Below are 27,073 nucleotides of genomic sequence, written 5' to 3' on the forward strand. Positions count from 1 at the left end.
CCCGTCCGCTCGGTGGCTGCCGCTGATTCTAATGGTCCTCACGTTTGCCTGTACACAATCGCTTCACACGAGGATGTAATTAAATCCTTTGAACAGCACTTTGGGACATCTGATTATGCAGAAAAACTCCATAGAAATGTAAGCTGTTGTGTGCAGCTGGTTTACCCTGCGGTTTCTGTCAGTGCTCACTGTTCTGTGAAAATTACCTGAAACGTAGGTGAAGAAGGCGAAGCTGGGAGGGAGGCCGGGCTGGGCCCTGCTGTGCAGCCTCTGACCTGCCTTTTCCAGGACCCGGAGCGCTGCCGAGTGAGCAGCGCAGTCCCGCCGGCCCCGCGTGGGCCCTGCTGACTCCCCCGGCCCTTCTCTCCCCAGGAGCTGCCAGAGCATGACCAGCTTGGTTAGCAACACCATGTCGCCGATCAAGGACGGGACCTCCTCTCTCCCCAGGAGGCAGAGCTCGTTCGCCAGGCCCCCGCTCCGTGCTCTGTACGACCTGCTCATAGCGCCCATGGAAGGGGTAAGTGTCCCCCCGTCCTGGGGCCCAGGGGCTTCGAGGCGTCCGGACGCATTGTTTCCTATTCAGTGCCCACATGTGCCCCTTAGATATAAAATGGGCTCCTGAGACAACCAGGGACACACATCTCTCTCCAGCTTTCCAGTCAGTGTCTGGAAGCGCATTCTTGGCTGGCTGCTTGTAAGGGGGAAACGCCCCAGGTTCAGGCTGCCAGGTTAAAGCCTAGGGTTGCTCCTTTCCAGCCAGACAAATCTGGCCTTGGCTGCGTCAGGGACCCCGAGAGGTGATGCCCTCCTATCTTCTCATCAGATTTTGGGGCCAAGGGAGGCACAGGGCTGGGCCCATCTCCACAGTTGTCAGGAGGAACCACGCCATCCGTGTGAGCCCCGAGCAGATGGCAAGAGCGGTGTGCCACAGCCCTATCTCGTCCTGCTGGGAAGGCCTCCCCATCTCCACCTCTTATTCGAGGCTCTCAGCAGGGCTTTGCTTTCTGCTGAGAACAGATCCCTTGGCCTCTGCCACTGTCAGGAGCCACGGACTCCATTGCAGAGTCTGACGTCAAAGACACCCTTCCAGCTGGGATTTCTCGAGAAGGTTGAGAATGGCTCCTGATGGGTTTCGGTGGCTCTGGACTTTGGATACCATCCTTCAGTCCGGATATGGCGCTCTCACTGGGTGGGGGAGACCAAAGGGCTTGGGGGTTTTATGACTCTGAATGGTGAGCCTATCAGATGGCTTCGTGTATGACTGTGTATTAGCTCTGGCTGCTGTTAACAAAACACCGTGAACTGGGCGGTTTAGACAACAGATGTTTATTTCTCATGGTTCCGGAAGCTTGAAGTCTGGGGTGAGGGTGCCAGCAGCTTCAGTTGTGGGGCAAAGGCCCTCCTTCTGGCTGTAGACAGCCCCCTTCTCACCGTGTCCTCCCATGGTCGTTCTGGCCTTTCCCCCTTCTTGTAAGGGCACTAACTCCATCGTGAGGGGACTGTCCTTGTGACCTCATCTAAACCAAATTACTCCCAAAGGTCCCACCTCCAAATACCATCCCACTGGGGATGAGGGTTTCCACATATGGATTTGGGGGCATTCAGCCCATAACCCACCCCAAGGAAAGCCCACAGTGCTGGCAGTCACGGGGGCCTGGCTGTCGGGCGGGGAGGGTGTGACTGACAGGCCGTGGAGAGCAGGCTGCAGGCCCGCGCGTCCTAGCAGCCGTCTGCAACCGGGTGGGAGTTTTGTCTCACAGACATTGGGGTGGCCCCTCGGTGGCTCGCTCTTCCACTTCAGCCAGCTGGCAGAGATGAAGTGTGTCCTCAGAAAACCCTACCTTGACAGCGACGCCTTCATCTCCTGGAAGTATTTGCTTATGCATTTCCCTGGCCGGTCGGCCAAGGATGTGTGTCAGCCAGCCCAGTATTTTTCAGGAGGCTGCCTGCCTGCCAGGCCCTGCAGACGTCCCTTGCTCAGGGACCCGGGGGTGGTGAGGAGCCCAGAATTTTGGGGGCTGGCAGTCAGGACTCAAGTCTGACGCTGCCCTTCCCTGGATGGGTGACCTTGGCCAAGCAGTTTCTCCTCCTCAAGTCCCTGTGTCCTAATTAGAAAATGAGACGATGCCACAGAGCGTGTCAGGTCCCAGCAGGGCTGGGCTTCGAGGCGTGTGAGGAATGCACGGGACAGCTGCAGCAGCAAGAGGGCCCTGGCGAGAGGGGGCCACTGCACCCACGTTGCTGCCCCTTCCAGCACCTCAGGGCCTCTGGTCCCGTCAGCACAGAGGCCCAGGCCTGTCTTCTCCTTCCCTGCAACACACCCTGTCCTGTCCTTCTTAGGACTGTTGTCCCCTTGGTGTCCTCTTTTTAACCAAGGGCCAAGGCTGCTGAGAGTGCCCCGGCTCAGAGCATCTCAGAGGTCACGCTAACTTAGCATGATTTATGTGCTGCATCCTGGGGAGAAATACACACCTACACCCTTGGGCTGATTTGTCTTCAGATGGCCAAGCAGACCATTTTGGTGACTTACTCCCATGCTCTGCTCGCCTGAGCTCCGTTTTGCACTGATCCCCCTTCAGGTCCTCTGAAGGCTCTTTGGACCCTCCATTCTTTCACTCACTTGGGCCTTCTGGGGTACTTGGCACTTCCCTTTGGTGTCCAGGTCCCAGATGACTTGTCCCACGAATGTGGAATGGGCTGGTGGGGCTGGCGAGGGGGGCAGGGAGCAGGGGGCCAGGCTGGAGACTGGCTGGGACCAGCATGTCCTTGGAGGCTCAGGTCATGTGGAGTTGGCAAGCTCCTCACCTCTCTGGCCCAGATCGAGTGTCTCCTCCTCTTAGGAGCCTTCCTTGCCCTCTTCTCCCACCGCCCTGTAGCCTTCCTCCACCTCCCTGCTACTGGGTCCCCTCTATGCCCCATGTCTTTCATGGCACCCACTACCTCACTGGACTCAGAACTTAGCTGGTGGCATGCCTCCCCTCCTCCCCCTTGCTGCCCACCCCACACTCCCTGAAAGCAAGGATGGTCCCTCATCTCTGTGTCCCCAGAAGCTGGCCCAGGGCCTGGTACATGCTGACACTCAGTGAAGTTTATGGAATGGTCCAAAGCTGGGGGGTGGGGAGAGGCAGCCCTCCTTCTCGCCATCCAGTACTTCCTCCGAGGAGATAAACTACTGCAGCCTCGAGTTGTCCTTGTTGGGGAGCCTGTGGGGTTATAAAAGCTGCGCTGTGCTTTTCCTCCCTGAGGACTTGCCCCTGTGACTTAAAGAATAAAAATGTGCCTGTGGGAATAGTGCAGCTCGTGCCTAGACATCTGTGTCCCTCCAGGGCTGCTGGGAAGGGGAAGAGTTACAACCCTAAACAAGTTAGAGCAGGGAACGGAGTTGGGCTTCCTAGGGGGAGCTGCCCAGGGAAGGGAAGGGCCCGGCCACCAGACGGTGCCAGTGCCCCAAAGCCTGCGGTTTGGGACAGATGTATGGGGCCCCAGGCGCCCGCCTTTGGGGGTACAGTCTCATCATGGAGGGAGCCGTGCAGTTGGGAAGCGTATCCTGACTTCCGGAGAGAGAAAGTATTCTCTCTTGTGACCTAGGTGTCCAAATATTGTGAACGAGTGTGGCTGCCTCGCATGAGCCGCAGAGTGAAACCCTGCAAAGGCTGTTAAAGCAAACGGTCAGAGGAAGAGCTTGTCCTTGGCTAGCGGTTGCCATCTGCTGTGTTTCAGTAAAGACACCCGACTGACAGTTTCATCCGTTCGTTCCACAAGCAGTTGTTGGCGTGTGTTGGGTCGACACCCTCCTGGAGGCGGAGGAGGCCGCAGAGTATGTGGCTGTCCCGTGTCTGAGGCTCACAGGCCTGCTCAGGTTGGGTGGGCTGCAGAGAGGAGGAGGAGGCGGCCTGCGCCTTCCTCCTGCTGCCCGAGGCCAGCACCCTCACCTGCTCCGGAGGCCACTAGAGGGCGACACGACGCCATCCACTTGCCCGCTCCCAGCGCTGTCAGCTGCCAGGCCCAGCCAGACCCTTTTCCATATCTTCAGTGAAAATACAAATCAAAACCGAAAGTCCAAGCTTACAAGTCTCTGACACTTCAAGACTAAAACGATTAGCCTCTTCATATGGGGCTTATAATTATTTGAACAAGTGCCTTTGTGTAGCCCCAGTCCTGTGGCTAAGGGAGTAGGTCAGACAGTATGAGAAGTGGAACAGAAGAATATTTTACCGTCGGCTTGCACCAGTATTTGATTTAATTTGGCTTCAGGGAAACACGGTCGTGCCTCTTTCCTGGAAGCATGCCGTCCTTTGCTGTCAGGATGGGGTGAGCCTGTCCAGCTGTCTGTGAGGAGGGCCCAGCCACGTCTGCATGTAACCCGTCAGCAGACATTAAGTCAAGCCCTGTCCAATACCCACAGGAGAAAATGTCACCAAAGAAAAGTTGCAAGGGTTTCGTGTGAAAGAGACTGGGACCCTGTGTGCATCCCTGGCATTCAATTTTCATCATTTTAATAGAGTAAAACACAGTAAGCCATGCCTCTGGGCCCTGTCTGTGGTGAAGGGACAGACCTGGACCAGTCCTGTCCCACGGCGGGATCAGTATCACACAGAAGTATGCGCCAGCAGCCATGTTCCAGAAGATGCATCTGATGTGACGAGGACCCCCAGGGCTGCTCTAGGGGAAGCCGCTCGCTCACTCAGGTCCAAAATCACCCCCTCAGTTTGCAGATAGGGCTTCACCAAAGCCAGAAGCTGCTCTGATCAAGAAGCCAGATGGAGAGTGGAAATTGCCTTGGATTTGGGTGACTCATTCTCCAGAGGTCCAGATTTTGGAACCTTTCAGCATCACTGGAGTTTGGTCTCATTCTAGTTATAGTCCCATCTTTGCCATTATTTCCATTTATTGAAATTCTCTGTTTCCTACATCTACAGTCATAAAACCGTAGTTGCAGGACAGGTAGCAAGAGTGAATGACCTTGATCATGAGGAGGAGTATTTCTCGGCCACCTCTGCTCTGGATTAAGGTCGCTGCCTGTTTATGTGGATGCGTCTGTTTCAGGACCCCCAGAAACTTACTTAAAACTTGCTGTTCAGGGGCGCCTGGGTGGCTCAGTGGGTTAAGCCGCTGCCTTCGGCTCAGGTCATGATCTCAGGGTCCTGGGATCGAGTCCCGCATCGGGCTCTCTGCTCGGCAGGGAGCCTGCTTCCCTTCCTCTCTCTCTGCCTGCCTCTCTGCCTACTTGTGATCTGTCTGTCAAATAAATAGATAAAGTCTTTAAAAAAAAAAAAAAACTTGCTGTTCAAGTTGGTTAGGTTGGTAATATGCCTTCCTAAACACTGGGGCTCTGGGAATTCGCCCCAGACCTCTCATCTACACGTACAAGGCAGGGGCAGAGCTCAGCTCTGACTGGGGCCTGCCCTTAATTTCAGCTCTGGGGGAAAGGATTCTTGCAAAATCAAGTAGCCTGATAAACCAGCTCACCCCAGAACAGATGCCTCCGGAGACAAGACAGCCCATCTAGGTGCCCGTTTTCCAAATGGATGGAACGTTTGGAGATAGTCAGGGAATAGTTGTCCCCAGAAACAATCTGCCCTGCACTCCAGACTATGGAGCGGAGGCCGAGGCCCTTGAGACTGGCCTGCTCAGGGCTTGGGGCATGCTCGGGGCTGGCAGCCCCGCCACCAGCCCATCTAACTGATTTCTGAGTGAGACATCTGTTGTGATATTCAAATAAGGACCCACATCACCCAAGAACAGCAAGCATTTCCACAACCAATTAGGACAAGGAAATATGGAGGCGAGAAGCTGCCTGGAACCGTGAAACTGGTGGTGAGAGCGGCCCGATGGGCAAGCAGCCTCCAGGGAGGGGAACATTCCTCTCTGGGTGAACGCCGTTGGGCTGTGGCTCTGCTCTGGTGGATGTGCAACAGCGGCCGTCTCAGCCCCACCCTGAAGATGCCTGCCCATGGGGGTGCGCGGGCTCATTTCCCCAGGGCAGCCAAGAATGAGAGGCCCGCTGTTGCCCGGAGGTCCATGGGCAGACCCTCTGGCTGGTGTGCCTGGTGTGCCTGGAGTTGGACGCTGGTGGCAGGCAGACCCCTCTGGCTCGGGCTGGCCATTCGTCACGTTCCTCCAGTTCCCGAATTCCAAAGCCCTCCCCTCCATTGGTTCTTCCGGCAAACCAGTGATTTGTTGTTGGGGTAGCCAAAGAATCTCATCGAGTGCATTGACCTTGACTCTTGCATTTCTGGTTGGATTACAGGGTCTGTGGTCTTTGTGGGTTTTAGTTGTGATTTGAGGGTTACTCCCTACGGTGACACTTGCTGCGGCTCTCTACATCCACCTGTGATGCCAAGATCTCCCGGAAACATCAGAGAAAAGGTTTCTCTATCTTAAAAAAGTTCTGTTTGACCAGTTCACTCAATCAAAAATGTGAGTCCGGAAAAAAACCCAGGCCTGTAAGCCAGCTCTGCAGTAGCCAGATGCCTGCCAGTTCTTGCTTCTGGAATCCTTGTGGGGTCTGTTTGATCCCAAATCTAATCTGCCTGGAAACTCCTGAACTCAGGAGTTTTCTGTCACTCCCCCATCAAGCTCCGGGATGTTTATTCCCCTGGCCTGTGATGCTGTGACACAGCGAGTGGCCTCCCATGTCCTCCAGTGAAAACGAGGCTCACTGCACCGGGAGGGTGCAGACTGATCCCTTGAACCATGGTGACCTGCGTGGAGCACGTAGCTCTTAAACCAGACGCCAGGACACGTGCAACGTCAAGTGCTGGTATCAGTGCTTTTGAACGGATCAGTGTTGCTGGTCACCATGCATCTGTATAGGGCCCCGCTGAAGAAATGGTGATCGCATCCAAAATTTCCACCAACCATATATTCAGGATCTGTGGCAGTTGCCTCGGAGAACTGCAGACTCAGAAAGTGGACTTCAGGGTCACTGTCAGGTGGCTGATCCCACAGGTGTCAGGCGTCACGGGCACTCAGTGAATAGCTGGTGGATGATGGTGATGGTGACACGAGGAAGGGATGGATGGTGGTGACATTGGTCTGTCGAGGTCCCTGGGTCAAAGTTTGGAGCTGGATGCTCCAGAGGGGCCCCTTACATGTTTTAGCTCCGTGCATGTTTATAAACACCAGAGAGAGAGGGGGTGAGTTATACTGGAAATTGAGGCCCAGGAAAAAATAACAGTGTGGTTGAGCTTTGAACACCATGGGTCCTATGTAATGTGGGGCACCCGTCTTTGGTGCAGTGAAATATTCAAATGGAACTACTGACTCCCTCAAAACTTAACGACTAATAGCTTACTGTTGCTTGGAAGGCTTATCAGTAGCAAGGAGTCGATTAACATAGATTTTATAGGTCACGTGCGTTATATACTGTAATCCTACAACAAAGAAGCTAGAGAAAAGAAAATGGCATTAAGAAAATCTCAGGAAGAGAAAATACATTTACAGCCCTGTCCTGTGTGTTTTGAAAAGAGCCCACGTGTAAGGGGACCCACGCCATTCACATCCGTGATGCTCAAGGGTCAACTATAAAAATTATAGGGCTATGTTGACCGTATTTCAAGAACCTGCAGACAGTCGTGAGTTCACGTTTGACTAGTATGTCCCAACTGCCCACTGGCTGCCAGGCTCCATGCCACCGCGGCCCGCTTTGACCCATGTGAGGTCATGGATGTGCACGCCATAGTGCTCAGGCGGGAGACCAAAAGCACAGTAGATCAACCAGGGGACGTTTGACAGAGAGACTTATTCCCTGTGGCCAAAGAGTAGCAGTCAGCTTGAAGGAAACTGGTTTTCTCAGGCTGAGGAAGTTTACCCAGGAAAGGATGGACCCCGGGAAAGGTATGTGGTTTGGCCCACTGGATAGCAGAGATGTTGGCTGGTTTGGCCGGGCTGGACCTGGTCTCGAGTTGCTGGCGAGCAAAGGCCGCCCTCTGCAGGGGGCAGGAGGACAGAGGATCTTCTTCCAGTGGCAAGGGTGTGCAGAGAGTCCAGGCACCTGCTGGGCAGGAGGCCTGCTGAGAGCATGGGTGGCGCAGGCCAGGGTTGTTGTCATGTGGAAAGGACCGAGGGAAGGGTATCAGCAGGGTCACAGACAGGCAGTCTGGGCTCTGCTGTGTGTCTCCATGCACACACACCGCTGACTTGGGCCAGCAGGAAATCCTCTTCCCTTGGCATTGCCCCTCTGCATCCTCCACCGAGGAAGCTCAGCACCGAGACCCCGCTGCAGGAATCTAGTCACTGGGCAGGTGCAGATGGGGCAGCAGGAGGGTGCTGAGGGTCTGTAAAGTGACAATAGCCGCCCACACCCACCAGCAGGTGCCCACCGCCCGCCCTGGCTAAAGGAATAGCCTTCACCCTCTGTGAAGACTGGGCATAGCCCGAGTCCCCTCGCTCCCAGGCCTCCCTGCTGGGGCACTCCGTGTCCCCATTTCCATCCTGGGCCTGGAACACCCTGGGACGGGCAGGGTCACCGGGGGAATAGACAGATTTCAGCACCCCTGCCCTTGTTGTCATGGTCTCCTTCAAAAGATCCATTTCTAGAAACTTCAGAGGTCAGAAAGTCTGAGTCTTTGCTGGAATTTGTTGGGCTCTGTTAGTTGCTGGTGTGGGGCTGATGCTGAGCCCTTTTATCTCTCAAACCCAGGACTTAAGAAGCCAGCAAATACTCTTTCTAGACTGACAGATGGAGACGCAGAGAAGCCTTTCCCTGAATTCTTTCCTTTTCTATCTAATGGATGATATGTAATTTGGATAGAGACATCACTTTATTTTCCATTTTCAAGTTCACATTGGATTATAGCTGATCTTTCAGAACAAGGGCAATGCTCATGTATCCTGTAGGCAGAATTCAGAAGACCGTTCCCGGGCCATCTTTTCCAACAGGTTCAATCCGTTTTCCTGCCGTCTTTTAACTGAAGCTGTCAGTCTGTTGTGCAGCCCGTCTGCCTGCAGGCCAGGGTTGCTGGTGCTCGCCTCCTTCCTGCCCGGACAGGGGTCCCACGTGGGGCTCTCACCCAGGGCCATGTGCGGGAGCCAGCCCAGCCCCAGCCACGAGCCTCCATTCCGGGAGGACCCAGACCTCTGAATTGGGGTACTCTGTTCATTCAGAGCAAACTCTCCCCATCTCCAGGCTAGAATTCCAAGAGCCTTCCCTCCCCTCACCACTGAGGTCACTCTTTCCCAAGTCCCGGCAAGTCTCCCTTCTCTCCCTGGGTCTCTCGCTGTCTGAATCAGCGTGCACAGCCCCAGCACACACCGCCCCATCTCCCGTGGTGCAGGCTGCCTCCAGACACTTCCCTGGAGGTTTGTCCATGGAGAATGTGCATAGCAGGTGCTTAGAGCCCGGGGGAGCCACGCTTCCCTGTCTGAACTTGGGCAGGGTCCTCCACGGTGGCTTCCGGGTCTCTCCCCAGACTTGCTCTCTGTTTACTGCCCCCTCCCCGCACTGCCCTGGGCCTCTTCTGCCCAGGCCAGCACCACATGGACTGCCCCTCAGAGAGGTCAGAATTCCTTGTCAGAGAAGACATCGTGTGGCCTGCAGGGACAGGACCTCACCTGTCTTTAGGCTGATGTCCCAGATAGGGTCTTGCAGGCAGAGTGTGCAGAGTGCCTACAAAGACCCTACCAGTAACACCTCTATGAACGGCTTCCAGCTTCCCAGTCACAACCCTACCCTGCCTGACACTGCCCTGCTGGCCTTCAGTTCACATGCATGGATGCTCTTGTGACTGGGGACTTGCCCGAGTGTGTCCCAGAGAAATCAGTGACCTGTGGGATGGCACCTGACAGAGACTTACCGGGGTTTGGGCCCTGGCAGGGGGGTCCAGGGGAGGCCTGTGAGGGTGGGGCTGGCATCTTGTCCCACAAATGCCTGGTGACCCTGGATCAGCCGGGGGTGGGTCTGGTATTGCACACGGCAGGTGGCCTGAGTCCCCGCATTGCCCACACGTGCGGGGGACAGCCCTCGCTGAGCTGGGAGTGGTCATCACTGTTCCAGCTGTGACCCACCACCGAGGTCAGGGCCCCATCGCCCAGCTCCTCTGGCCCACCTTCCAGGTCTGCTTGGCACAGACCAGAGTGGCTCCCCAGGGCCGGGGGCGGGGAGGGCCTCGGTGTGGCCATGGTGGGGGCTCCCCCCAGGCCCAGGAGCTGACTGCAGGTTCCCGGTCTACCTCACCTCCCTGTGCCAATCCAGAAATCCACAGCAAGCAGTGTGCCATACCCCACTTCCTCCTTCCTGGGTCGTACAATGATTCTTTTACCCCTTCTCGGTAAATAGCTCTTAAAGCAAACAACCAGCAAATTGGCCTGTTTTTATTTCTGCTTTCTTTAGATGCATCTACAATTTTTTTTTTTTTTTTTAAGAAAAAGCCACAGGGGGTTGTAGAGACTGACGGGCCCGCCAGGCACGTGTCACTTTGGGTTAGCGGAGTGCCATGTGCCAGCCTCAGCCCAGCACTCGGGGCGGCAGTCAGGCGGATCAGGCATGCATCCGCACTCCCGCGGAGCACAGTAGCGCCCTGGTGGGCACTGCGCCCAGTCAGCCAGCAGGTGCTGGGGGGACAGGAGCCCGGCCGTGACCACCCCCGGAGCCAGAGCTGGGCCCGCGCTCCCCAGCAGGCTCTGGGCGGCATCTCCTCATGCAGCAGCAACATCTGCTTGATCTTTCCTGTTCGGCCTGAGCCCAGTCTGGGGGTCACAGTGTCACTGCCTCTCATGAGAAGAGTCACACCTACATTGCTCTTAGGGTTTCTGGACCAATGTAGCATCCCCTGGCCTGGCCCTCTGGGGGTCACCATGACACACAGGGCTCTTTCTGGGACAACTCCTTGCCTCCTCTAGACCTGCTGGGGCCAGTCCTTGTCTTTGTGGGACATCCCTGTCCTTGACAGGTGACCCGGTCTCTCCCCTTGCCGTGCAGACTTAGACTGGCCCCCAACCTCCTTTACTGCAAGGTCCGTGAGATGGGAGGAAGCCCCAACTCGGTGATGCTCCCCTGGGCAGCGCCCCAAGCCACCACCCACCCTCCCCGCGTGGGCGCTGTGGGCCTGCCAGGTGCTTCTTGGGCGCATGTGGTTTGTGGCCCAGTAGGCCCCATGCGGGCAGGCTGTTGCCTGCTGGGCCCCGACTCAGGCGCCCCGTGCCTCCCCGCAGGGCCTGATGCACTCCAGCGGCCCCGTGGGCCGGCACCGGCAGCTGGTCCTGGTTCTGGAGGGGGAGCTCTACCTCATCCCCTTCGCCCTCCTGAAGGGAAGCTCCTCCAACGAGTACCTGTACGAGCGCTTTGCCCTCATCGCCGTCCCCTCCATCCGCTCCCTCAGCCCACAGTCCAAGGTAAGCCTCGTGCTGGTGGCGGGTGCCTAGCTGTGGGGTTCTGGAGGATGGCCTTCCCGGCCAGACTGGGCTGCAAGGGGGCCAGCGTGTGGTCTCTTCCCAAGGTTCCCTCTGCAGTTTGCGGCCAGGGAGGCTGTCTTTGGAGTAGATCTGTCTGTCTGTCTGTCTGAAGGTGGGAGGAGAGCCCTCTGGCCTCCGGACTCATCTCTGCTATCTCCAAAAGCCACAGTCTCTGTCCTTTCTCTCAAAATGTCTTTGCTGTGACATCAGGACTGTGAGCTCCTCAGGGGACTGGGTCAGGCTCCAGGCCAGTCCGGGTCTCTGAGGAAGCTGCTTTTCCCCGGTGCCCACCGCCCTCGCGCTGTCCACTGACTGGCGCCGGCTGTGCCCAGCAGAGGGGCCGCAGGCAAGGATAGCAGACACATGAGAAAAGGGTCCCACCGGCCAACGAAGGAACTGAACACAGATGAGGGGGCTTTCAGGGGACAGATTTTTGGCCCTCATTCAGCAAAAGCGTCAGTGTGAGCAGAAATGTCTGTGAAAATCAAGAGGGCAACAGTGGGCCGTCCATAGAATCAGAGGTCTCACCCCATGAGCCCCCTTGGCGTGCCCACTCAATCAGAGGGCCTTCCAACCTTCTCCAAACTCCTTCAGACCCTCATGGACCCCGATCTGCCGGGCATGCACTTGTGGCTGCCTCGGCCGTCCTGCTCCGTCTTCGAACTTGAACATGGCCTCAGAGACCAGCAGACCACGAGGAGAGCTGGGTCAGACAGAGCTCCTCCCAGTGGGAGAAAGTGGCTCATTCAGGAACGCAAACCCTGGGCCCTGGGCATGGGCGGTCCCCTTGGGACCTGTGGTGGCTTCTGTTGACCATGATCATTGACATGGCTCAAACCCGGTCCGCATCTGTCTCACGGGGGTTTGGAAATCTTAGATCTGTTTTCTGTGACTGAACAGTAACTTTCTCATGGGACAGAACCAGTTCAAAGTGAAAGAAATGCTTTTCTCGAGTTTCTGGCGTGTCCGTGGCTGACTGCATGGCCTCGCCGGACGCTGTCTGGCTCAGAGCGCCGCTTGTTGCTCTACTGCCAGAAGCACCCAGGAGGTCAGAGATGGCCCGTGTTTCGGGCGCTTCATGGTGACAACAGTAAGCTGGCTGTTTGCCAGGCTGGCCAGGGAGTGGAAGAGCCCCGTCTCTTGACAGACGCCCAGCAGGCGCTTCTCCTACCCGCAGTTGAGGCATCACCACTATGGAGCCATCAGGTTATTTTGAAATAATTTGATACTTAATATTTCCCAGAAAGCATCAAAAGACCTCGTTGGGGGAAAATCAGAACTTTCCTGGACTCCTCTATGCAGATTTTATAATTCAGTGTTTTCTTTCTTTGGCAGCACATAAGGAGATGACAAGTATAATCTTTTCAGCACATGGTGGCTGTACAGGGCGGAGGTTAGCCCTGTCTCCACTGAGACTGACTTGCTTTTTGTCAACCTTCAGAGCCCTGGCCCATCAGGAGTAGGTCTCCCCCATTTCGGGGCCCAGAGGGAGGTCTGTGGGAGTGAGGCGCGTGGGGCAGGCCAGCACCCTCCACCCTCGCCTCCGGCCGCAGCGCCCCTCAGGACTTGACAGATGGGAAGGGCCCTTCCTGAGATCCAGTCCTGATTTTCCAGAGCTCGGCAGTGAAGCTGTGATTCTCAGTAGGATGAGCAGCCGGGCACCAGCGGTGTTGAGGGTTGGAGTGAACGAGGTTATTGGGAGCACAGGTGTAGCTCCGAGGGGATGGAGCCCGGTGCTCACGGGAAGCCTACGGCTCGGCCAGCTAGCCCGGCCCCTGTCTGACGGGCGGGGTGGTCTGCTTCTCTGTCTTCCCCTCCTAGTCTCACCTGAGGAAGAACCCGCCCATGTACTCCAGCTCCACGTCCATGGCGGCTGTTGTCGGCAACCCGAAGCTGCCGTCGGCGGTGATGGACAGGTGGCTGTGGGGGCCCATGCCATCGGCCGAGGAGGAGGCGTACATGGTGTCAGAGCTGCTGGGCTGTCAGCCTCTGGTGGGCAACGTGGCCACCAAAGAACGGGTCATGAGTGCCCTGACCCAGGCCGAGTGTGTCCACTTTGCCACCCACATCTCATGGAAACTGTCAGCCTTGGTCCTCACTCCCAGTGCTGACGGTAACCCTGGCGGCAGCAAGAGCTCCTTCGGCCACCCCTACACGATCCCCGAGTCCCTGCGGGTGCAGGATGACGCCAGCGACGGGGAGAGCATCTCGGACTGCCCGCCCCTGCAGGAGCTGCTGCTCACGGCCGCCGACGTCCTGGACCTGCGGCTTCCCGTGAAGCTGGTGGTCCTCGGCTCCTCACAGGAGTCCAACAGCAAGGTCACGGCTGACGGGGTCATCGCACTGACACGGGCCTTCCTGGCTGCCGGCGCACAGTGTGTTCTTGTGTCTCTGTGGCCTGTGCCCGTGGCGGCTTCCAAGATGTTTCTCCACGCCTTCTACTCATCCCTGCTCAATGGCCTGAAAGCCAGCGCCGCCCTGGGGGAGGCCATGAAAGTGGTGCAGAGCAGCAAGGCCTTCTCACACCCCTCCAACTGGGCAGGTAGGAGCACGGACCACTGGCTGGTGCCTGTCAGGGGTGCCCAGGACTGGGTACTCACAGCCTCCCAGGTGGGGGAGGGGAGGACGGGGCACTGGGGAGAGGCAGCGTGGGGCGGTGCCGGCAGAGGGCCTTGTTTGCTGAGACTCTCACCTTCTGCCAAACCGGTCATTTGTCACTGAGGTATTAGTCCTTTTTTTTTTTTTTTAAGATTTTATTTATTTGAGAAAGAATATGAGCAGGGGGAGGAGCAGAGGGAGAAAGAATCTCAGATTCCCCACTGAAGGCGGAGCCCGACACAGGGCTTGATCTCAGGACCCTGAGATCATGAGCTGAGCTGAAATCAAGAGTTGGATGCTCAACTGACCACGCCACCCAGGCGCCCCTAAAGTCATCTTTTTTTTGACTAGGTGCGCCCCAGGGCCCTAGTGCTGGCCTGGGGGGAGCCTGGCCTCTGAGCTTGATCCTTCCTCCCCAAGGACCCTGGCCCCTCTCTGTGGGGCCCCTGCCCTGTCTTCTCAGTGTGTTCAGGAATGTGTTTTTGTCCTTGTCTGAGTGACAGACGGCATACAAGTCGCGGCTTAGTGCGGGAAGATGGTGTTTAAGTCCTGCTGCGCTGCTCACCTTAAAAACAGCCGTGGCGCACTCCTGCTCTTGGGAAGCCCCTTCCTCCATTATTTAGGGGCAGGGTGGTTCTAGGTGGCTTGGTGGCTTGAGGAGACTGCTCCGTGTGCCTCCCCCCCGACCCTGCATCTGGGAGCGGGACAGGATCCGCGCAGACGTGCAAGTCATCCTCCTGCCCGCATCCCGTGGTGCTGTCCCCAGGCAGGTTCCAGACGGACCGAGACACATCTCAGAGGAAACAGGGCAGGTCATTCCTTGGGATGGTGGCCAAGCCTGGGGAGCGCCCCGGGAATCCCTCAGCTCCCTCACCCGGGAACCACCCACCCGGCCACTTGCTTCCTCCCTCACTGTGCAGCAGAGCACAGAGGCACTTTTCCTGAGGAACTTTCCTGCAAAACCACTCATGAGCCCTGAAAAGCGCTGATTCTTAAAGAGGAGGGGACAGAAGCTCACGGGCGGCCCCCGTGAGAGAGCCCCCCCGCGGTCCTTTCCGTGGAGCAGCTATGCTGCGCAGGCCCCCTTGGGGGCAGGGTGGCTGTGAGGCCCCAGGGAGTGAGGGGGCCAGCCAGAGGTGCTCCCTCGAGCGGGCAGGCTCCGAGATGCCCTTCTGTGTTCTCGCAGGGTTCATGCTCATTGGGAGTGACGTGAAGCTGAACAGTCCCTCATCGCTCATCGGCCAGGCCCTCACAGAGATCCTCCAGCATCCGGAGCGCGCCCGCGACGCTCTGCGAGTGTTGCTGCACCTGGTAAGCCTGTCCCCCGGGCTCCCACGGGGCCCTCTGCCCTCGAGAGCAGAGAGCCAGCTGCAGGTGCACAAGGAGGGGCGCTGTGGCCTGTCCATATCCCCAGGGGACACGAGCAGGCAGAGGGGACCCACAGGTGGAGCCAGCCTGTTGAGTGGCAGGCACATGTGTCACGGGGATGGATGTGGCCTCCTTGCCAAGGTCCTGGGGCCCACACTGCCACTGTTTCTGGGCCATGAAGCTTTGGGCAAGTCTCCTGGCTCTCTGAGCTTCAGTTTGCTCCTCTGGAAGCAAGGATAAAACTTCTCATTTTTCCAGGCTATAGTGAGACTTAGAGAACAGGCAAGTAGCTGGCACACGGGAGGGTTCTAGAGGCTGGGAAAGGATATTTTAAAGGCAAATGGCCCTGGCCTTCCCCTAACTTTGGGTTGGAGGAAGAGTCCAAAGTTAACCCAGTATGTGGCCAGTCCCAAGCTTGGTGGGGCCGGGGGTGAGGGTAAACACGTCCGAAGTTACAAATCCAGCCCAGAGGCAGCGAAAGAAAACGTGTTCCGCCCTTCTACTTTGCTAACCGGGAAGACAGCCTCTGACACCTGAGAGTTATTAGTCTCCGTGGGGTTCTGCAAGACAGACCCGCCCAGCCCCAGCTGGGGGTCCGAGGGGTGTGGCTGGACAGCCCATGCCGCACCCCCACTCCTAACAGAGCCCAGGCAAACCACTGCCCGCTGGAGGCACAGAGGGGCATGAGCATGGCTATGTCAGAGCTCAAGAGGAAGGACGTGGGGAAGAGTCCTGCACAGGCCCTGGGGCGTGGGCTGGAGGCTCCGGCTGGCCAGTTCAGTTTGGGCGCTGGGTTCCAGGGGGCACGTCCCCGCAGCGGGGCAAACTTCCTGCTCCCTGGGCCTGGGGCTCCATGCGCTCCAGGTGGTAGGTACGTCCTGTCCATCTCTTAGGCTTGGGGTCTGCCTGAAATCAGCATGTGCCTGGGTAGGAATGATGTCACCTGAGAAGCCCGGGCAGCTCTCAGGCCACACCTGAGGTGGCCCCTGCCACGTGCTCTGGGGTAGCTGTGCTCATGCGCTTTGAGAATCTGTGGAGACTCTCTTAACTGATTTTAACCTGTGTCTGGAAACTGCATAGAGCAATTCAGCTGCTCAGTATTAGGACCTGTTCTGGTCCCTGTCATCCCAGAGTTCCCCCCTTCCTGGCCGCAGCTCCCAGGCTGCTTTTCTTAGAAAAGAGCAGGCCGCAGGGCAAGAGCCAGGCCTCTCGGGCCCCTTAGGCACATTTAAAGGTTGTCATTTCTTTCTTGGCTTCGTTTCTCGGGGCAAGTACAGGGGCCCTGGGCTTTACTTTACCTTTACCTCCTTCTGACTAACCGTGGGACCCCTTGACCCTGGGCAGTGTGTCTCCGAGGAGCTTCAGCCCCGATGGCAAGCCCCCTGGCTGGTCGTCCTGCCCAGGACCACTCGTTTTCTCCTGCCAGGAGGTCAGCCCCCTGCATCCCAGGGTTATACTGTAAGAAAAGCCTCAGGTGACACTTTGGAAGACTCTTCTGCCTCTCTAGTGATGAGAGATGTCCCCCAGGGCGCGCAGTCTCACAGGTCAACCTGAGATTTCTCCTGGAGAGAGAAATGGCGGGGAAGGCCCGAGGCCGCCGGAAGTGCTGTGGTAGGCTCGCTGGGGGGAGCTGACTTACCAGTTTCTTGGATAAATTCAGCCCACAGGTGCCAGGCATGGGTTTAGGCCCTGGCAGGTGGGAGAGGTACCTGAGGTGGAGGGGGAGGCCTAGGTTCCAGAGGCCACTGCTGTGGGACGGAGGGTGCGTCAGAGGCCCGGGGAAGAAGGGCATGGCCAGCCACAGCCCTGGGACGGGTACTGCTTGGTGTATGGGAGGGCTGCAGGCTGTGAAGGGCTTCTGGAGGGCCTGAAGTTAATCCTAGTGATGGGGAACCATCCCATGGTTTGGGGCAGGCCCTGGCCTGAGAGTGGGTTTTAGTGTCTGAGGAGGAGAGCCTGGAGCGGGAGGAGTGGGCCAGGAAAGGGACAGAACTCCTCTGAGTCTCCCAGACTCGCTGGCGCTGGGACAGGGACAGCCTTTCCCTTTGCCCCCTCCCTCACAAGCTGGGCCGTTGCTACTGGGCCGTAGTCCTGAGGCCAGGGCGCCCGGGTGGCAGGAGGCAGCCCCGGCTTCACACCCGAGGCTTTGCATGTCTGCAGAACCGCCAGGAGAGACGCCGGTGACCGGAGTGGCACTCCACTGCCCCTTCCCCTGCAGGTGGAGAAGTCCCTGCAGCGCATTCAGAACGGGCAGCGCAACGCCATGTACACGTCCCAGCAGAGCGTGGAGAACAAAGTGGGCGGCATCCCCGGCTGGCAGGCCCTGCTCACTGCCGTGGGCTTCCGGCTGGACCCCCCGGCCAGCGGCCTGCCGGCAGCCGTCTTCTTCCCAACCTCCGACCCCGGTGACCGGCTCCAGCAGTGCAGCAGCACCATCCAGTCCCTGTTGGGTGAGCGCCGGGCGGGGCCGGGCTGCCGCATGGGCATGGCGGTTGGTGGCGGAGAGGCCGGATCTCACAGTGGGGAAGGAGCAAGGAGTCGCAGACACAGAGCTCTCCTGACCTGGAGGCGATCCGGGAAGCAGGGCGCGGGCCCCACTCTGCCTCCTCCCGGGCTGGCACGGACGCACTCTGGGCACACAGCAGCTGCCTTGGCGTCTCAACGGCAGCTCCGGGTGTGCCAGAGCCGGGGGGCGGGGGGACGAACCTGGGCTCAGGCAGGCTGCGGGTGCTGCCGGTTGCTTTCTGGGCCTCGCTCCGAGCAGGGGTCCTGGGATGTGACCACACACCTCGAGGACGGGCCTTTCTCTGGGACCCTTGTCTCCATTCTCAAGTTAGAGACCCACACGCCTGGCTGTCCCCAGCTTCTGGAAATGCCCCCGATGTGGAGTGTCTCAGGCTCTTTGCTTGGGGAGGCAGCAGGGCTGTGGGTGCAGGGGCCCCTTTGGGTGACATTGCCTTCTTCTTGGTTTAGGTCTGCCCAACCCTGCGCTCCAAGCCCTCTGCAAGCTCATCACCGCCTCGGAGACGGGAGAGCAGCTCGTCAGCCGGGTGAGTCGGGCCGGCGCGGCTGAGCCCGGGCCTGGGCGCCAGGGTGAGCTGGGCCTACATAGGAATCTGCAAGTGCCACGGTCTGGTTGCCTTTTTCCACCCCTGTGACTAGATGGGAAAGACGAAGGCTGGGGGCGAAAGAGCCCCCCAGGCACACACACGTCCAGGGGACACTGGGTTCAGGGCACTGGGTTTGGAGAGCGGTAGGGCCTCCTGAGGCCCCTGTCACTTGCAGTGTCGGGGCATTTCCTGAACTCTCCATTCCGCGGCTGCCTGCACCTCGTCGTCCCCCGCCCACTTTTTCCGCTGATTGACAAGTGTCACAGCTACACTCCCTCAGCCGGCAGGTGTGGGGCCAACCTACCAGATCCCCTGCAGGGTCCCTGATGCTTATGCCCAGAGCAGGGGATGAACTCCACCTGAAACTGAGTAGCCACCGAGGGAGGCACAGCAGTGAACTCAAGGTCAGCTCTAACGCAAGCTACTGCTTAGCAGGTTCTACACACGGACTTTCTTTCAGGGGAATGGAGGTCTTAGGAATCAGGAGGATTCGAACTCTCAGCCTCACATAGGCCTTTCCCAGCTTGGCCTCGGAGCTCCCGATCTTCCTACCAGCCAGTGAGGGTCTGAAACAAGGGGAAGGAGGGACACAGTGAACCCTGGGGTGACTGCTGTGTGGGGAAGGGTTTCTGGCTGGAATAGCAGCCCTGAAGGTCACGGAGCAATTCTCTCTGGTTGTCTCATAGTGTAAGAACTTGGAAAAAAAATGACATACCTCATTATTATTGATCAGATTTTATTGTAAATGGAACAAAGCTGCTCTGTCTGGGATTAGCCTCTGAAAATCCGAGTGGTGCCTGGAGCCTCCCACCTACCCAGGGTGGTTTCCACCCCGGATTTGGAGCCCAGCCCAATGACATGCCCCTTCTTGAGTTCCTGCTCACTTGGCAATGAGCATGTTCCGTCTCCTTGTTGAAGAGAATCAGGAAGGCACCTCTAGAACATGGCATATCAAGACATCCTGAGCCCAAGAGGGCTGGAAGCCTGTGCTCTGGCGACAGAAGACGTTAGAGTTAAATTTGCAGGGCAAGGCGGGGTCCAGAAAGCCAGCTGCTTAACTTCTTGCGTTTGGTGGCATCACGGGGACTTTCTGCCGACTCTTCCAGCGGGTCGCGGGCAGATGTCCGGCTTCCCCCAGGGGCCGGCCCGTGGTGGGCTATTTCTCGAGTCACTCTGGAACCATGGCCCTTGGCGTCTAGAGTGGCCTCTCCATGCCCTCTGTGTCCCCTCCCCACTCGAGCCCTGCCTGCCCTGCTCCTCTCCTGGCAAGGGAGGGAGGGCCTGGCTGCCCCTGCCCGCGTCTGGCCTGGTGTGGCTGTTTGTTCTCCTGTGTGTCCCTGCTGACTCTCGCTCCTCTCCCCTCCCGGTCGGAGCCACCGCGGACCTGCTGTGGCGCTTCCTAAAGCAGTGATCAGCTCGTGGCATAACAACCTGTGCTTGAGTCTAAACTCTCTTCTCTCTCTCTCTTTCTCTTCTTATAATCTGCTGGCCGAAGGCTGTTAAAAATATGGTGGGAATGGTGAGTACGACTTTAAGTAGCAACTATTGTCAGGTGAGCCCCTCAACCTGCCCAGCCCCTGCGTCCCCTGCACCTGCTCTGAGCCCGGGCGCATGTGCTGTCGCTCAGAGCTGTGTGCACGTGCCCCATGTGCTCCGGGCCGCGGTGACCCCTTCCTCTGCTCTGGCTCCCCCTTTCCTGCTACACCCTTCTCGTGTTCTCGATTGGACCTCTCACGTTCCACCAGAACAGCAGGGGCAGAAGCGACTTTGAGCGAGTGACACTGTGAAGCCACCACACAGGGCCCCAGAGTAGACTGGGGGTCCCGGAGTGTCCCAGGCCCTCGAAGGGGGTGTGCGGGCTCCTCCCTGAGTGCTGCGGCTCTGGGACGGGATGCTGGGCTCTTCTTCGCCATGTAACTCAAGAGCATCAGGGGAGCTTAAATAGAGAAAAAGAGATGGAGACGACCGGTCCTACACCCCACCCCTCCTCTGGTCCCTGAGCCCTGCCTCCAGGGTGCGCCAGGGAAGAGGCGAGGCCACCCCCACCCTGTGACACCCCCTCATCCCCAGCCTCCAGAGAGGAGACAGGACAGCAGGCTTGAGGCACCGTTTAACAGGAATTTGCAGTGCAATGCACATTAAGGTCACCAGGGAGGATGGTAGCAGGTGACACAGGAGTAATGCGGGGACACATCCTAGGCGGGCCGGAGGGAAGGCAGCGCTGGGAAGGCGGCGCGCTCACACTCGTCTCCTCGCTCAGCTCCACCAGGTGCTGGTTCAGCTGCAGGCCGGCGAGAAGGAGCAGGACTTCGCCTCGGCCCCCATCCAGGTCTCCATCAGCGTGCAGCTGTGGCGCCTCCCCGGCTGCCACGAGTTCCTGGCGGCTCTAGGTAGGCCAGAGCATCCTTCCCTGCCTCCTGCAGTTCCCTTTTGAAAACGCCATCTCTCCGAGTTTCTGTTGGGTGAAGCTGGCAGAGTCTCGGGGCCTCAGTGTTTTCTTACATGCCACCCCCCAGATGGTGGCCTCGGCGATCCCAGCCCTTGAGCACACTTGGCAAACGCCCTCCTGCCTTGTCCCAGCGCCCGACATTTTGGTTTCAGCGCTCTCATTTCTAGTCCTCGCCTTGATAGAAAGCTGCTAGATGTCAGCATTGTTGGGAGTCAAGCCATGATTAAAAGCTAAAGAAAACAAAGTCATAAAATAACAGTTTCAAGGTCGGTCTCTACAGTGCCATTGAAACCAGGTCTGATTTGATGCCAGGGACCTAGAACCACCGGCACCAGGATCCGTGTTCATCTGTGACACTTTTCCTTTTTGGACAATGTAACACGGCTGAGGCAGCTCCTGCCAAAACTGCTGCTTTAATAGATGCATTTTTTATAAAATACCACACAAGAGGCTGTGAGCTGCTCTCCCGTCCCACTTAAAGTGCTGGTGCGATTCCCGGGGGAGCTAGTCACTTCCCAAGCTTTCCTCTGAGCACCTGTGATGTGTCGGGTAGTGTGCCAAGACGGGGTACAAGCCCTCAGAGTTTTCAGTCTAGTGGGGAAGATGAGCGGACCTAGTAAACACTTAATCCAAGCGGAGGGAGCCCCTCAGGTGCCGGGGCAGCGTCCCAGACAGGAGCACCGGCATCCCCGTGATTGCTGGCGGGGCGGAAGGCAGGGAGCCGGGGCAGACCTGGAGAGCCTGAGGGGGTCATCAGAAGGAAACTCCAGGACGAGGAAAGAGCCGGCGGTGAGCACAAGTGTCAGGCCTACACGCTGGTGCAGGGCATGGCGGGGACAGATTCCTGGACAGGCCCCAGGAAGGCCTTTGGTTCTTAACCTCAGGGAGTGGGGACTCTTTGGAGGATGACACAACCTAAATCCATAGTGACGGGGACCAGCCACCATCTTACATGGCAGGCCAGCGAGTCCCTCACAAGCAGTTTTTCTTCTCATGAAATCTGGATTTCACAGCATTAGGCCTTTCTTTTAACCCATTTCGCAGATGCCTTTTCCCAGCCCATGTCAGCTTAGGACTGACTTTAATTGCCTTTGATGGGGGAACCCCCAGCCCCCCCAGTCACTCTGAATCCCTCTAAGTAGATGTTCTCTCACCCTTTGGGATCTGTGCTGTGTGCTGCTTTCTGTGGGCTTAACGCAGTCTTCTTGCCATGTACATAGTACATTTATACCTAGATAAAGGCGGACAGTAGCAACTGGACCAAGAGCGAGAAAGGCCAGGTCCACGCCCAGCAGGGATCTTATCCCTTCCAGGACGGGCTATAGGCCTGGCGTTGGGACAATGACACAGAGCACAGGTGAGGGAAGACAGAGCCGAGGGCTTTTTTATTAAAGGAAAAGCGGTCTTCCCCGGGCAGGGCCCACACCTCCCCTAGGTGTGGGGGTGACAGAGGCAGGCCCCCTTGCCTGCGAACTGGGTATTTCCAGGTGTGTCACTGGCTCCTCCTGGTGTTGGGACAGTGGGTTATTTTCATCGATGGCCTCTACTTCTCTGTTTTCCAAACCACTGATACTCAAGGAATGAGTCAGTGTGCACATAGTTATCCTTGAATCCCATGGCCTGAGACTGGGGGAGGAAAAGTCTCTGCAGGCCCAGCATTCGGAGAAGGGGCTCCCTCACTCCTGCATGCTCTGAGGCTCCTCTTTCCAGCCCTCAGCCGGCACCAGCGCAACCTGGCCCAGGGCTGGTGGTTATTACCTCCGTGCTGCTGGAGCAGTAAAGAAGTCCGTCATCCCGGTAAAAGGAGAGATCTCTAACTAAAACCTTTATATTAATTAGTTATTTGTATTTAAATGCTGAGTTCTCCGAGACCTTCCTGTTGCTTTCAGGGAGTGATTCTGTTTGAGTTCAGAGGGGAAAATACCCCAAAGCAACCAGAAGGCTGAAGTAGCTCATCGAGTGAACAAATTCCCAGAGGAACGACAGTGTCAGGCTGATCTCAGAATCCCGGCCTGGGAATAAAAAGACCCATTTCTCCGTTGGTGACTACTGTGTCAGGAACCGCACAGCATGCAGAACACGGCGGCCTTGTGTGTCACAGACCCGGTCACCGGAGCGCACATCATAGGAGGGAGGGGGCCCTGTCCCCCGGCAGTCAGCACCAAGCGCTTCCACTGTTCCGGCCGAGCTCAGTGACCCGCTGAGTGGGCTGAGCCACATGTGCAGGGCTGAGGGCTCCCCCCCAGTCCCGCCCTGCCCCAGCCCTACATTGGTCTGCGGACAGAGCCCCTGGCCCTGGCGTCTGCGCTCGGCTTCTTCCGCCTGTGCTCTTCCCAGGGAGCTGGGGGCCAGCGGCCGGCGGGGTCTCCGAAGTCTCAGTGCGGCGGCAGCTGGGGAGCCGGCCTCCTGCCCGGAGGCTCCTGCCCTCTGCTGTGCCCGCTCGGAGTCTCAGGAGAACTGTTAGTGTCAGGGCGGTCCCCTGGGCTTTAGCAGAACGGGGTGCGGTCCCCGGAGGGCGGATTCTCCCTTGTCAGAGCCGGCTGGTTTCAAAGTCCTCAGTGGCAAACGCACAGGTCTGTGCCCTTGAGAAGTGCCCACCTTCCCAGGCAGCACCTTTACATATTGGCTGCTGTGCGGAGTGGAGTGGCCCAGTGTGGTCCTCCTTAAAGTCTTCTTTCAGTGGACTGTTCTGGGAAAGGACGGAGAGAGCAGCTCATACTCCCCAGCCCTACGAACTGGGACCAGCGCTGCGGAGAACAGAGCTCAGGGCCGGAGAGCAGCGGCTGCTCTGGGAAGGGGCAGGAGGGAGCCGGGCCCCGCGGGTATCGGGGCGAGGGTGCATGCGGCTCCCAGGCCCAGGGCAGCCCAGGCCAGGCGCTGGCCGAGGGGCCTGCGGGGATTCCGGGGACATGGGGCTGTGGCTCTCCTCCTCTCGGGGACACGGACGCAGAGATTCATGGTCTTTGTTCCTCTAGGGTTCGATCTCTGTGAAGTGGGTCAGGAGGAAGTCATCCTGAAAACCGGGAAACAAGCCAATCGGCGAACCATGCACTTTGCCCTGCAGTCCCTGCTTGCGCTCTTCGGTAAGTGGCCTCCCCGCACCCCTGCCACGCGCCCGGGGGACCAGCCTGGCTGCATTTGGGGAAGGGGGAGAAAAGCAGAGAAGTCCTTTGTGTGGATGTGGTCAGGACGAGGAAGAGCAGTGAGCAAGGCCCCGCTCTCAGGAGCTTAGCCAACACGTGCGGTATAGAGTCAGGGAGCTGCCAAGACCTGTGAAGATGCGCGGGGGGGAGGGGGGTGGCAGCGGGGTGTGAACGAGGGAGGAGCGGTGCCCCAGGGCTTAGGCCACAGGCAGTTTTCAGGGCGCAGGGGACACGGCCACCTCATCGCGCTTCTCGGAGGGCTGAGCCGGCTGCCACGTGGAGACAGACCCGTGGCCGTGGTTCGAAGGCAGAACTAACGGATCAGCTGAAGGATGTCAGTCAGACACAAAGTTGGGGGGGTGGGGTCAAAGGTGATACCTTGTTTTTGGGAACAAAGGCCAGAATAGGACTGCCTTTTGCTGAGACCTTGAAAGTGGCAGGAGGAGGGGGGTTTGATTTCCCTCTTGAACATGTTCCATTTTGAAATCTCCATTAGACAAGCCGCCCTGACAGCTGGGTACCTGAGGCCCAAGTTCAGGGAGAGGCCAGCTCGGAGGCAGAGAAGGGCCTGCAGGCCCCTCAGGGGAGGGCGGTGTGGGGTATGCGGTGGGCCTCACAGGTCCCAGGGATGGGGGGCCCGGAAAGGAGTGGTCAACGAGGGCAGTGGGGACCGACTGCACAACCGAGCAGTGAACGCTGGGTTTGGCAGCACGGACGCCCCTGGTGACCTTTACGAGAACTGGGGAGGACACAGACTCGAGTGGAGTGTTTGAGAGAAGGTGGGAGGAAAGGCCATGTTGACAGTGAATGTAAATGCCCCTGAGGAGCTGCTGAAGCATGGAGGGTGGTTTAGGGTTTAGGACGGGGGTCCTCACAGACTGCCCGCCTGACCCCAGAGGCCCAGGCCGACGTGGGGTCCTGTGAGATGGGAGCATGGTAGAGGCAGCGCGGAAGGGGGCTGGGGCCGGCTGGGCCTGGCGCTCTCCGAGTGTTCTTGGCTCAGAGTTAAGTTTACTCTCTGCAACAGGACCGTGTGCTTCGGGAGCATGACATAAATTCCGATCGTGCGAGAGCAGCACCCGCATGGTTTCCTGCGAGCTTCTCTGCATGTGAGGATGCTTGCGATTTTGAAAGAGTAAACCACAGGGAGTTCTAACTGCCCTCTGGGCACCTGTGTTTTGTCTTAGATTCTACTGAGCTGCCCAAGCGCCTCAGCCTTGATAGCTCGTCCTCCCTGGAGTCTCTGGCCTCGGCCCAGTCAGTCTCCAACGCCCTGCCCTTGAGCTACCAGCATCCCCCCTTCTCCCCCACCGGCGCGGACAGCATCGCCTCTGACGCCATCTCTGTGTACAGTCTGAGCTCCATCGCCTCCTCCATGAGCTTCGTCTCCAAGCCCGAGGCTGGGTCGGAAGCGGGGGGTCCCCGCGGCCGGCAGGACTATGACCGGTCCAAGAACGCCTACCCACAGCGATGCACCCTGCCGCGGGGCCAGCTGTCCCCCCAGACCCGCCCTGCCGGCAGCAAAGAAGAAGAAGAATACGAGGGCTTTTCCATCATCAGCACGGAGCCCTTGGCGGCCTACCAGGAAACCAGAAAGACGCGCTTCTCACCAGATCACAAACAGTGTCACGTGGGGCCGGCCGGAGGTGTGAAAGTTTCCGTAAGCTCCAAGGGGAGCGTCAGCACACCCAATTCTCCAGTTAAAATGACTCTGATTCCCAGCCCAAACTCCCCCTTCCAAAAGGTGGGAAAGCTGGCCAGTTCCGACACGGGAGAATCGGACCAGTCTAGCACAGAAACGGACAGCACCGTGAAATCCCAAGAAGAAAGCAACCCAAAGCTTGATCCGCAGGAGTTGGCGCAGAAAATTCTAGAGGAGACACAGAGTCATCTCATCGCGGTGGAGCGTCTGCAGAGGGGCGGCGGCCAGGCCAGCAAGAGCAGCAGCCCCGAGGAGGGCCTCGCGGCGCCCAACGGCGCGGCTGTCTTCCGAGCGTCGGAAACCAGCGCGTTCAGCAGGCCGGCCCTCTCCCACCCCAAGAGCCAGCCGTCGCCGGTCCCCGTGAAACCAAAGCCCCCCCGCCAGGAGCTCGTCCCTCCCCAAGGTGAGTTCAGGGTACAGCAGCCCCACGGCCTCCGAGGCGTCCGTCAAGGGCAGCCCGAGCCAGCACAGCGGCCGCCCGTCGCCCGGCTCCGACTCCCAGACTTCTCTCCCCGACCAGCCGCTCTTCAAACTGAAGTACCCCAGCTCTCCGTACAGCGCCCACATCTCCAAGTCCCCCCGGAACGCGTCCCCGAGCTCGGGCCACCAGTCTCCGGCCGGGAGCGCGCCGTCCCCAGCGCTCTCCTACTCCTCGGCCGGCTCGGCGCGCTCCAGCCCCGCCGACGCCCCGGACGTGGACAGGCTGAAGATGGCGGCCATCGACGAGAAGGTGCAGGCCGTCCACAACCTCAAGATGTTCTGGCAGAGCGCGCCCCAGCATCCCACGGGACCCGTGAAAATATTCCGGGGCGCCCCCGGCACGATGACTTCCAAGAGGGACGTACTCAGCCTGCTCAACCTGTCCCCGCGGCACAAGAAGGAGGAAGGCGTGGACAAGCTGGAACTGAAGGAGCTGTCCCTGCAGCCGCCCGGAGAAGCGCCCCAGAAGGCCCCTCCGAACGGCCACTGGCGCACGGAGACCACGGCGCTGGGCGCGCTGCCCCTGCCCGCCGGGCCCCCGGCGCCCGCCCGCCCGCTCAGACTGCCTTCTGGAAATGGCTACAAGTTTCTGTCCCCGGGAAGATTTTTTCCTTCCTCCAAATGCTGAAGCTTCTTCTGTACCCGCGGACTCAGGGTGCAGCAGCTGCGGGGGCCCTCCCCCCTCGGCTGAGCGCGGTCACCCCACGCAACCGCCAGCCACCTCACGCTGGGCGCGCCCTCGGGGCGCGGGCCCCACGCGCAGGGCCGCTGGCGACTCTGGGCCCCGCTCACCGGGAGCCGGGACTCCTGTGGGGTTGGCATGGGAGGC

At 58.6% G+C, this 27,073-nt stretch overlaps 1 protein-coding gene across 1 annotated transcript in view; it reads left to right on the forward strand.

Annotated features, from left to right (window-relative positions):
• Positions 1-26,872, forward strand: part of LOC111160024 (tetratricopeptide repeat domain 28) — a 596,564-nt gene extending 569,692 nt beyond the window's left edge. Inside the window, 11 exon segments of the mRNA XM_022522789.1 lie at positions 373-517; positions 11,155-11,334; positions 13,216-13,936; positions 15,179-15,303; positions 17,579-17,810; positions 18,334-18,410; positions 19,966-19,989; positions 20,731-20,860; positions 23,895-24,002; positions 25,250-26,136; positions 26,138-26,872. Coding sequence (XP_022378497.1) covers positions 373-517; positions 11,155-11,334; positions 13,216-13,936; positions 15,179-15,303; positions 17,579-17,810; positions 18,334-18,410; positions 19,966-19,989; positions 20,731-20,860; positions 23,895-24,002; positions 25,250-26,136; positions 26,138-26,872 — 3,364 coding nt within the window.
• The last annotated feature ends 201 nt before the right edge of the window (positions 26,873-27,073 follow it).

The sequence above is a fragment of the Enhydra lutris genome, unplaced genomic scaffold (assembly GCF_002288905.1).
Source record: "Enhydra lutris kenyoni isolate GAN:26980312 unplaced genomic scaffold, ASM228890v2 scaffoldscaffold73, whole genome shotgun sequence".
Lineage (NCBI taxonomy): Eukaryota > Metazoa > Chordata > Mammalia > Carnivora > Mustelidae > Enhydra > Enhydra lutris.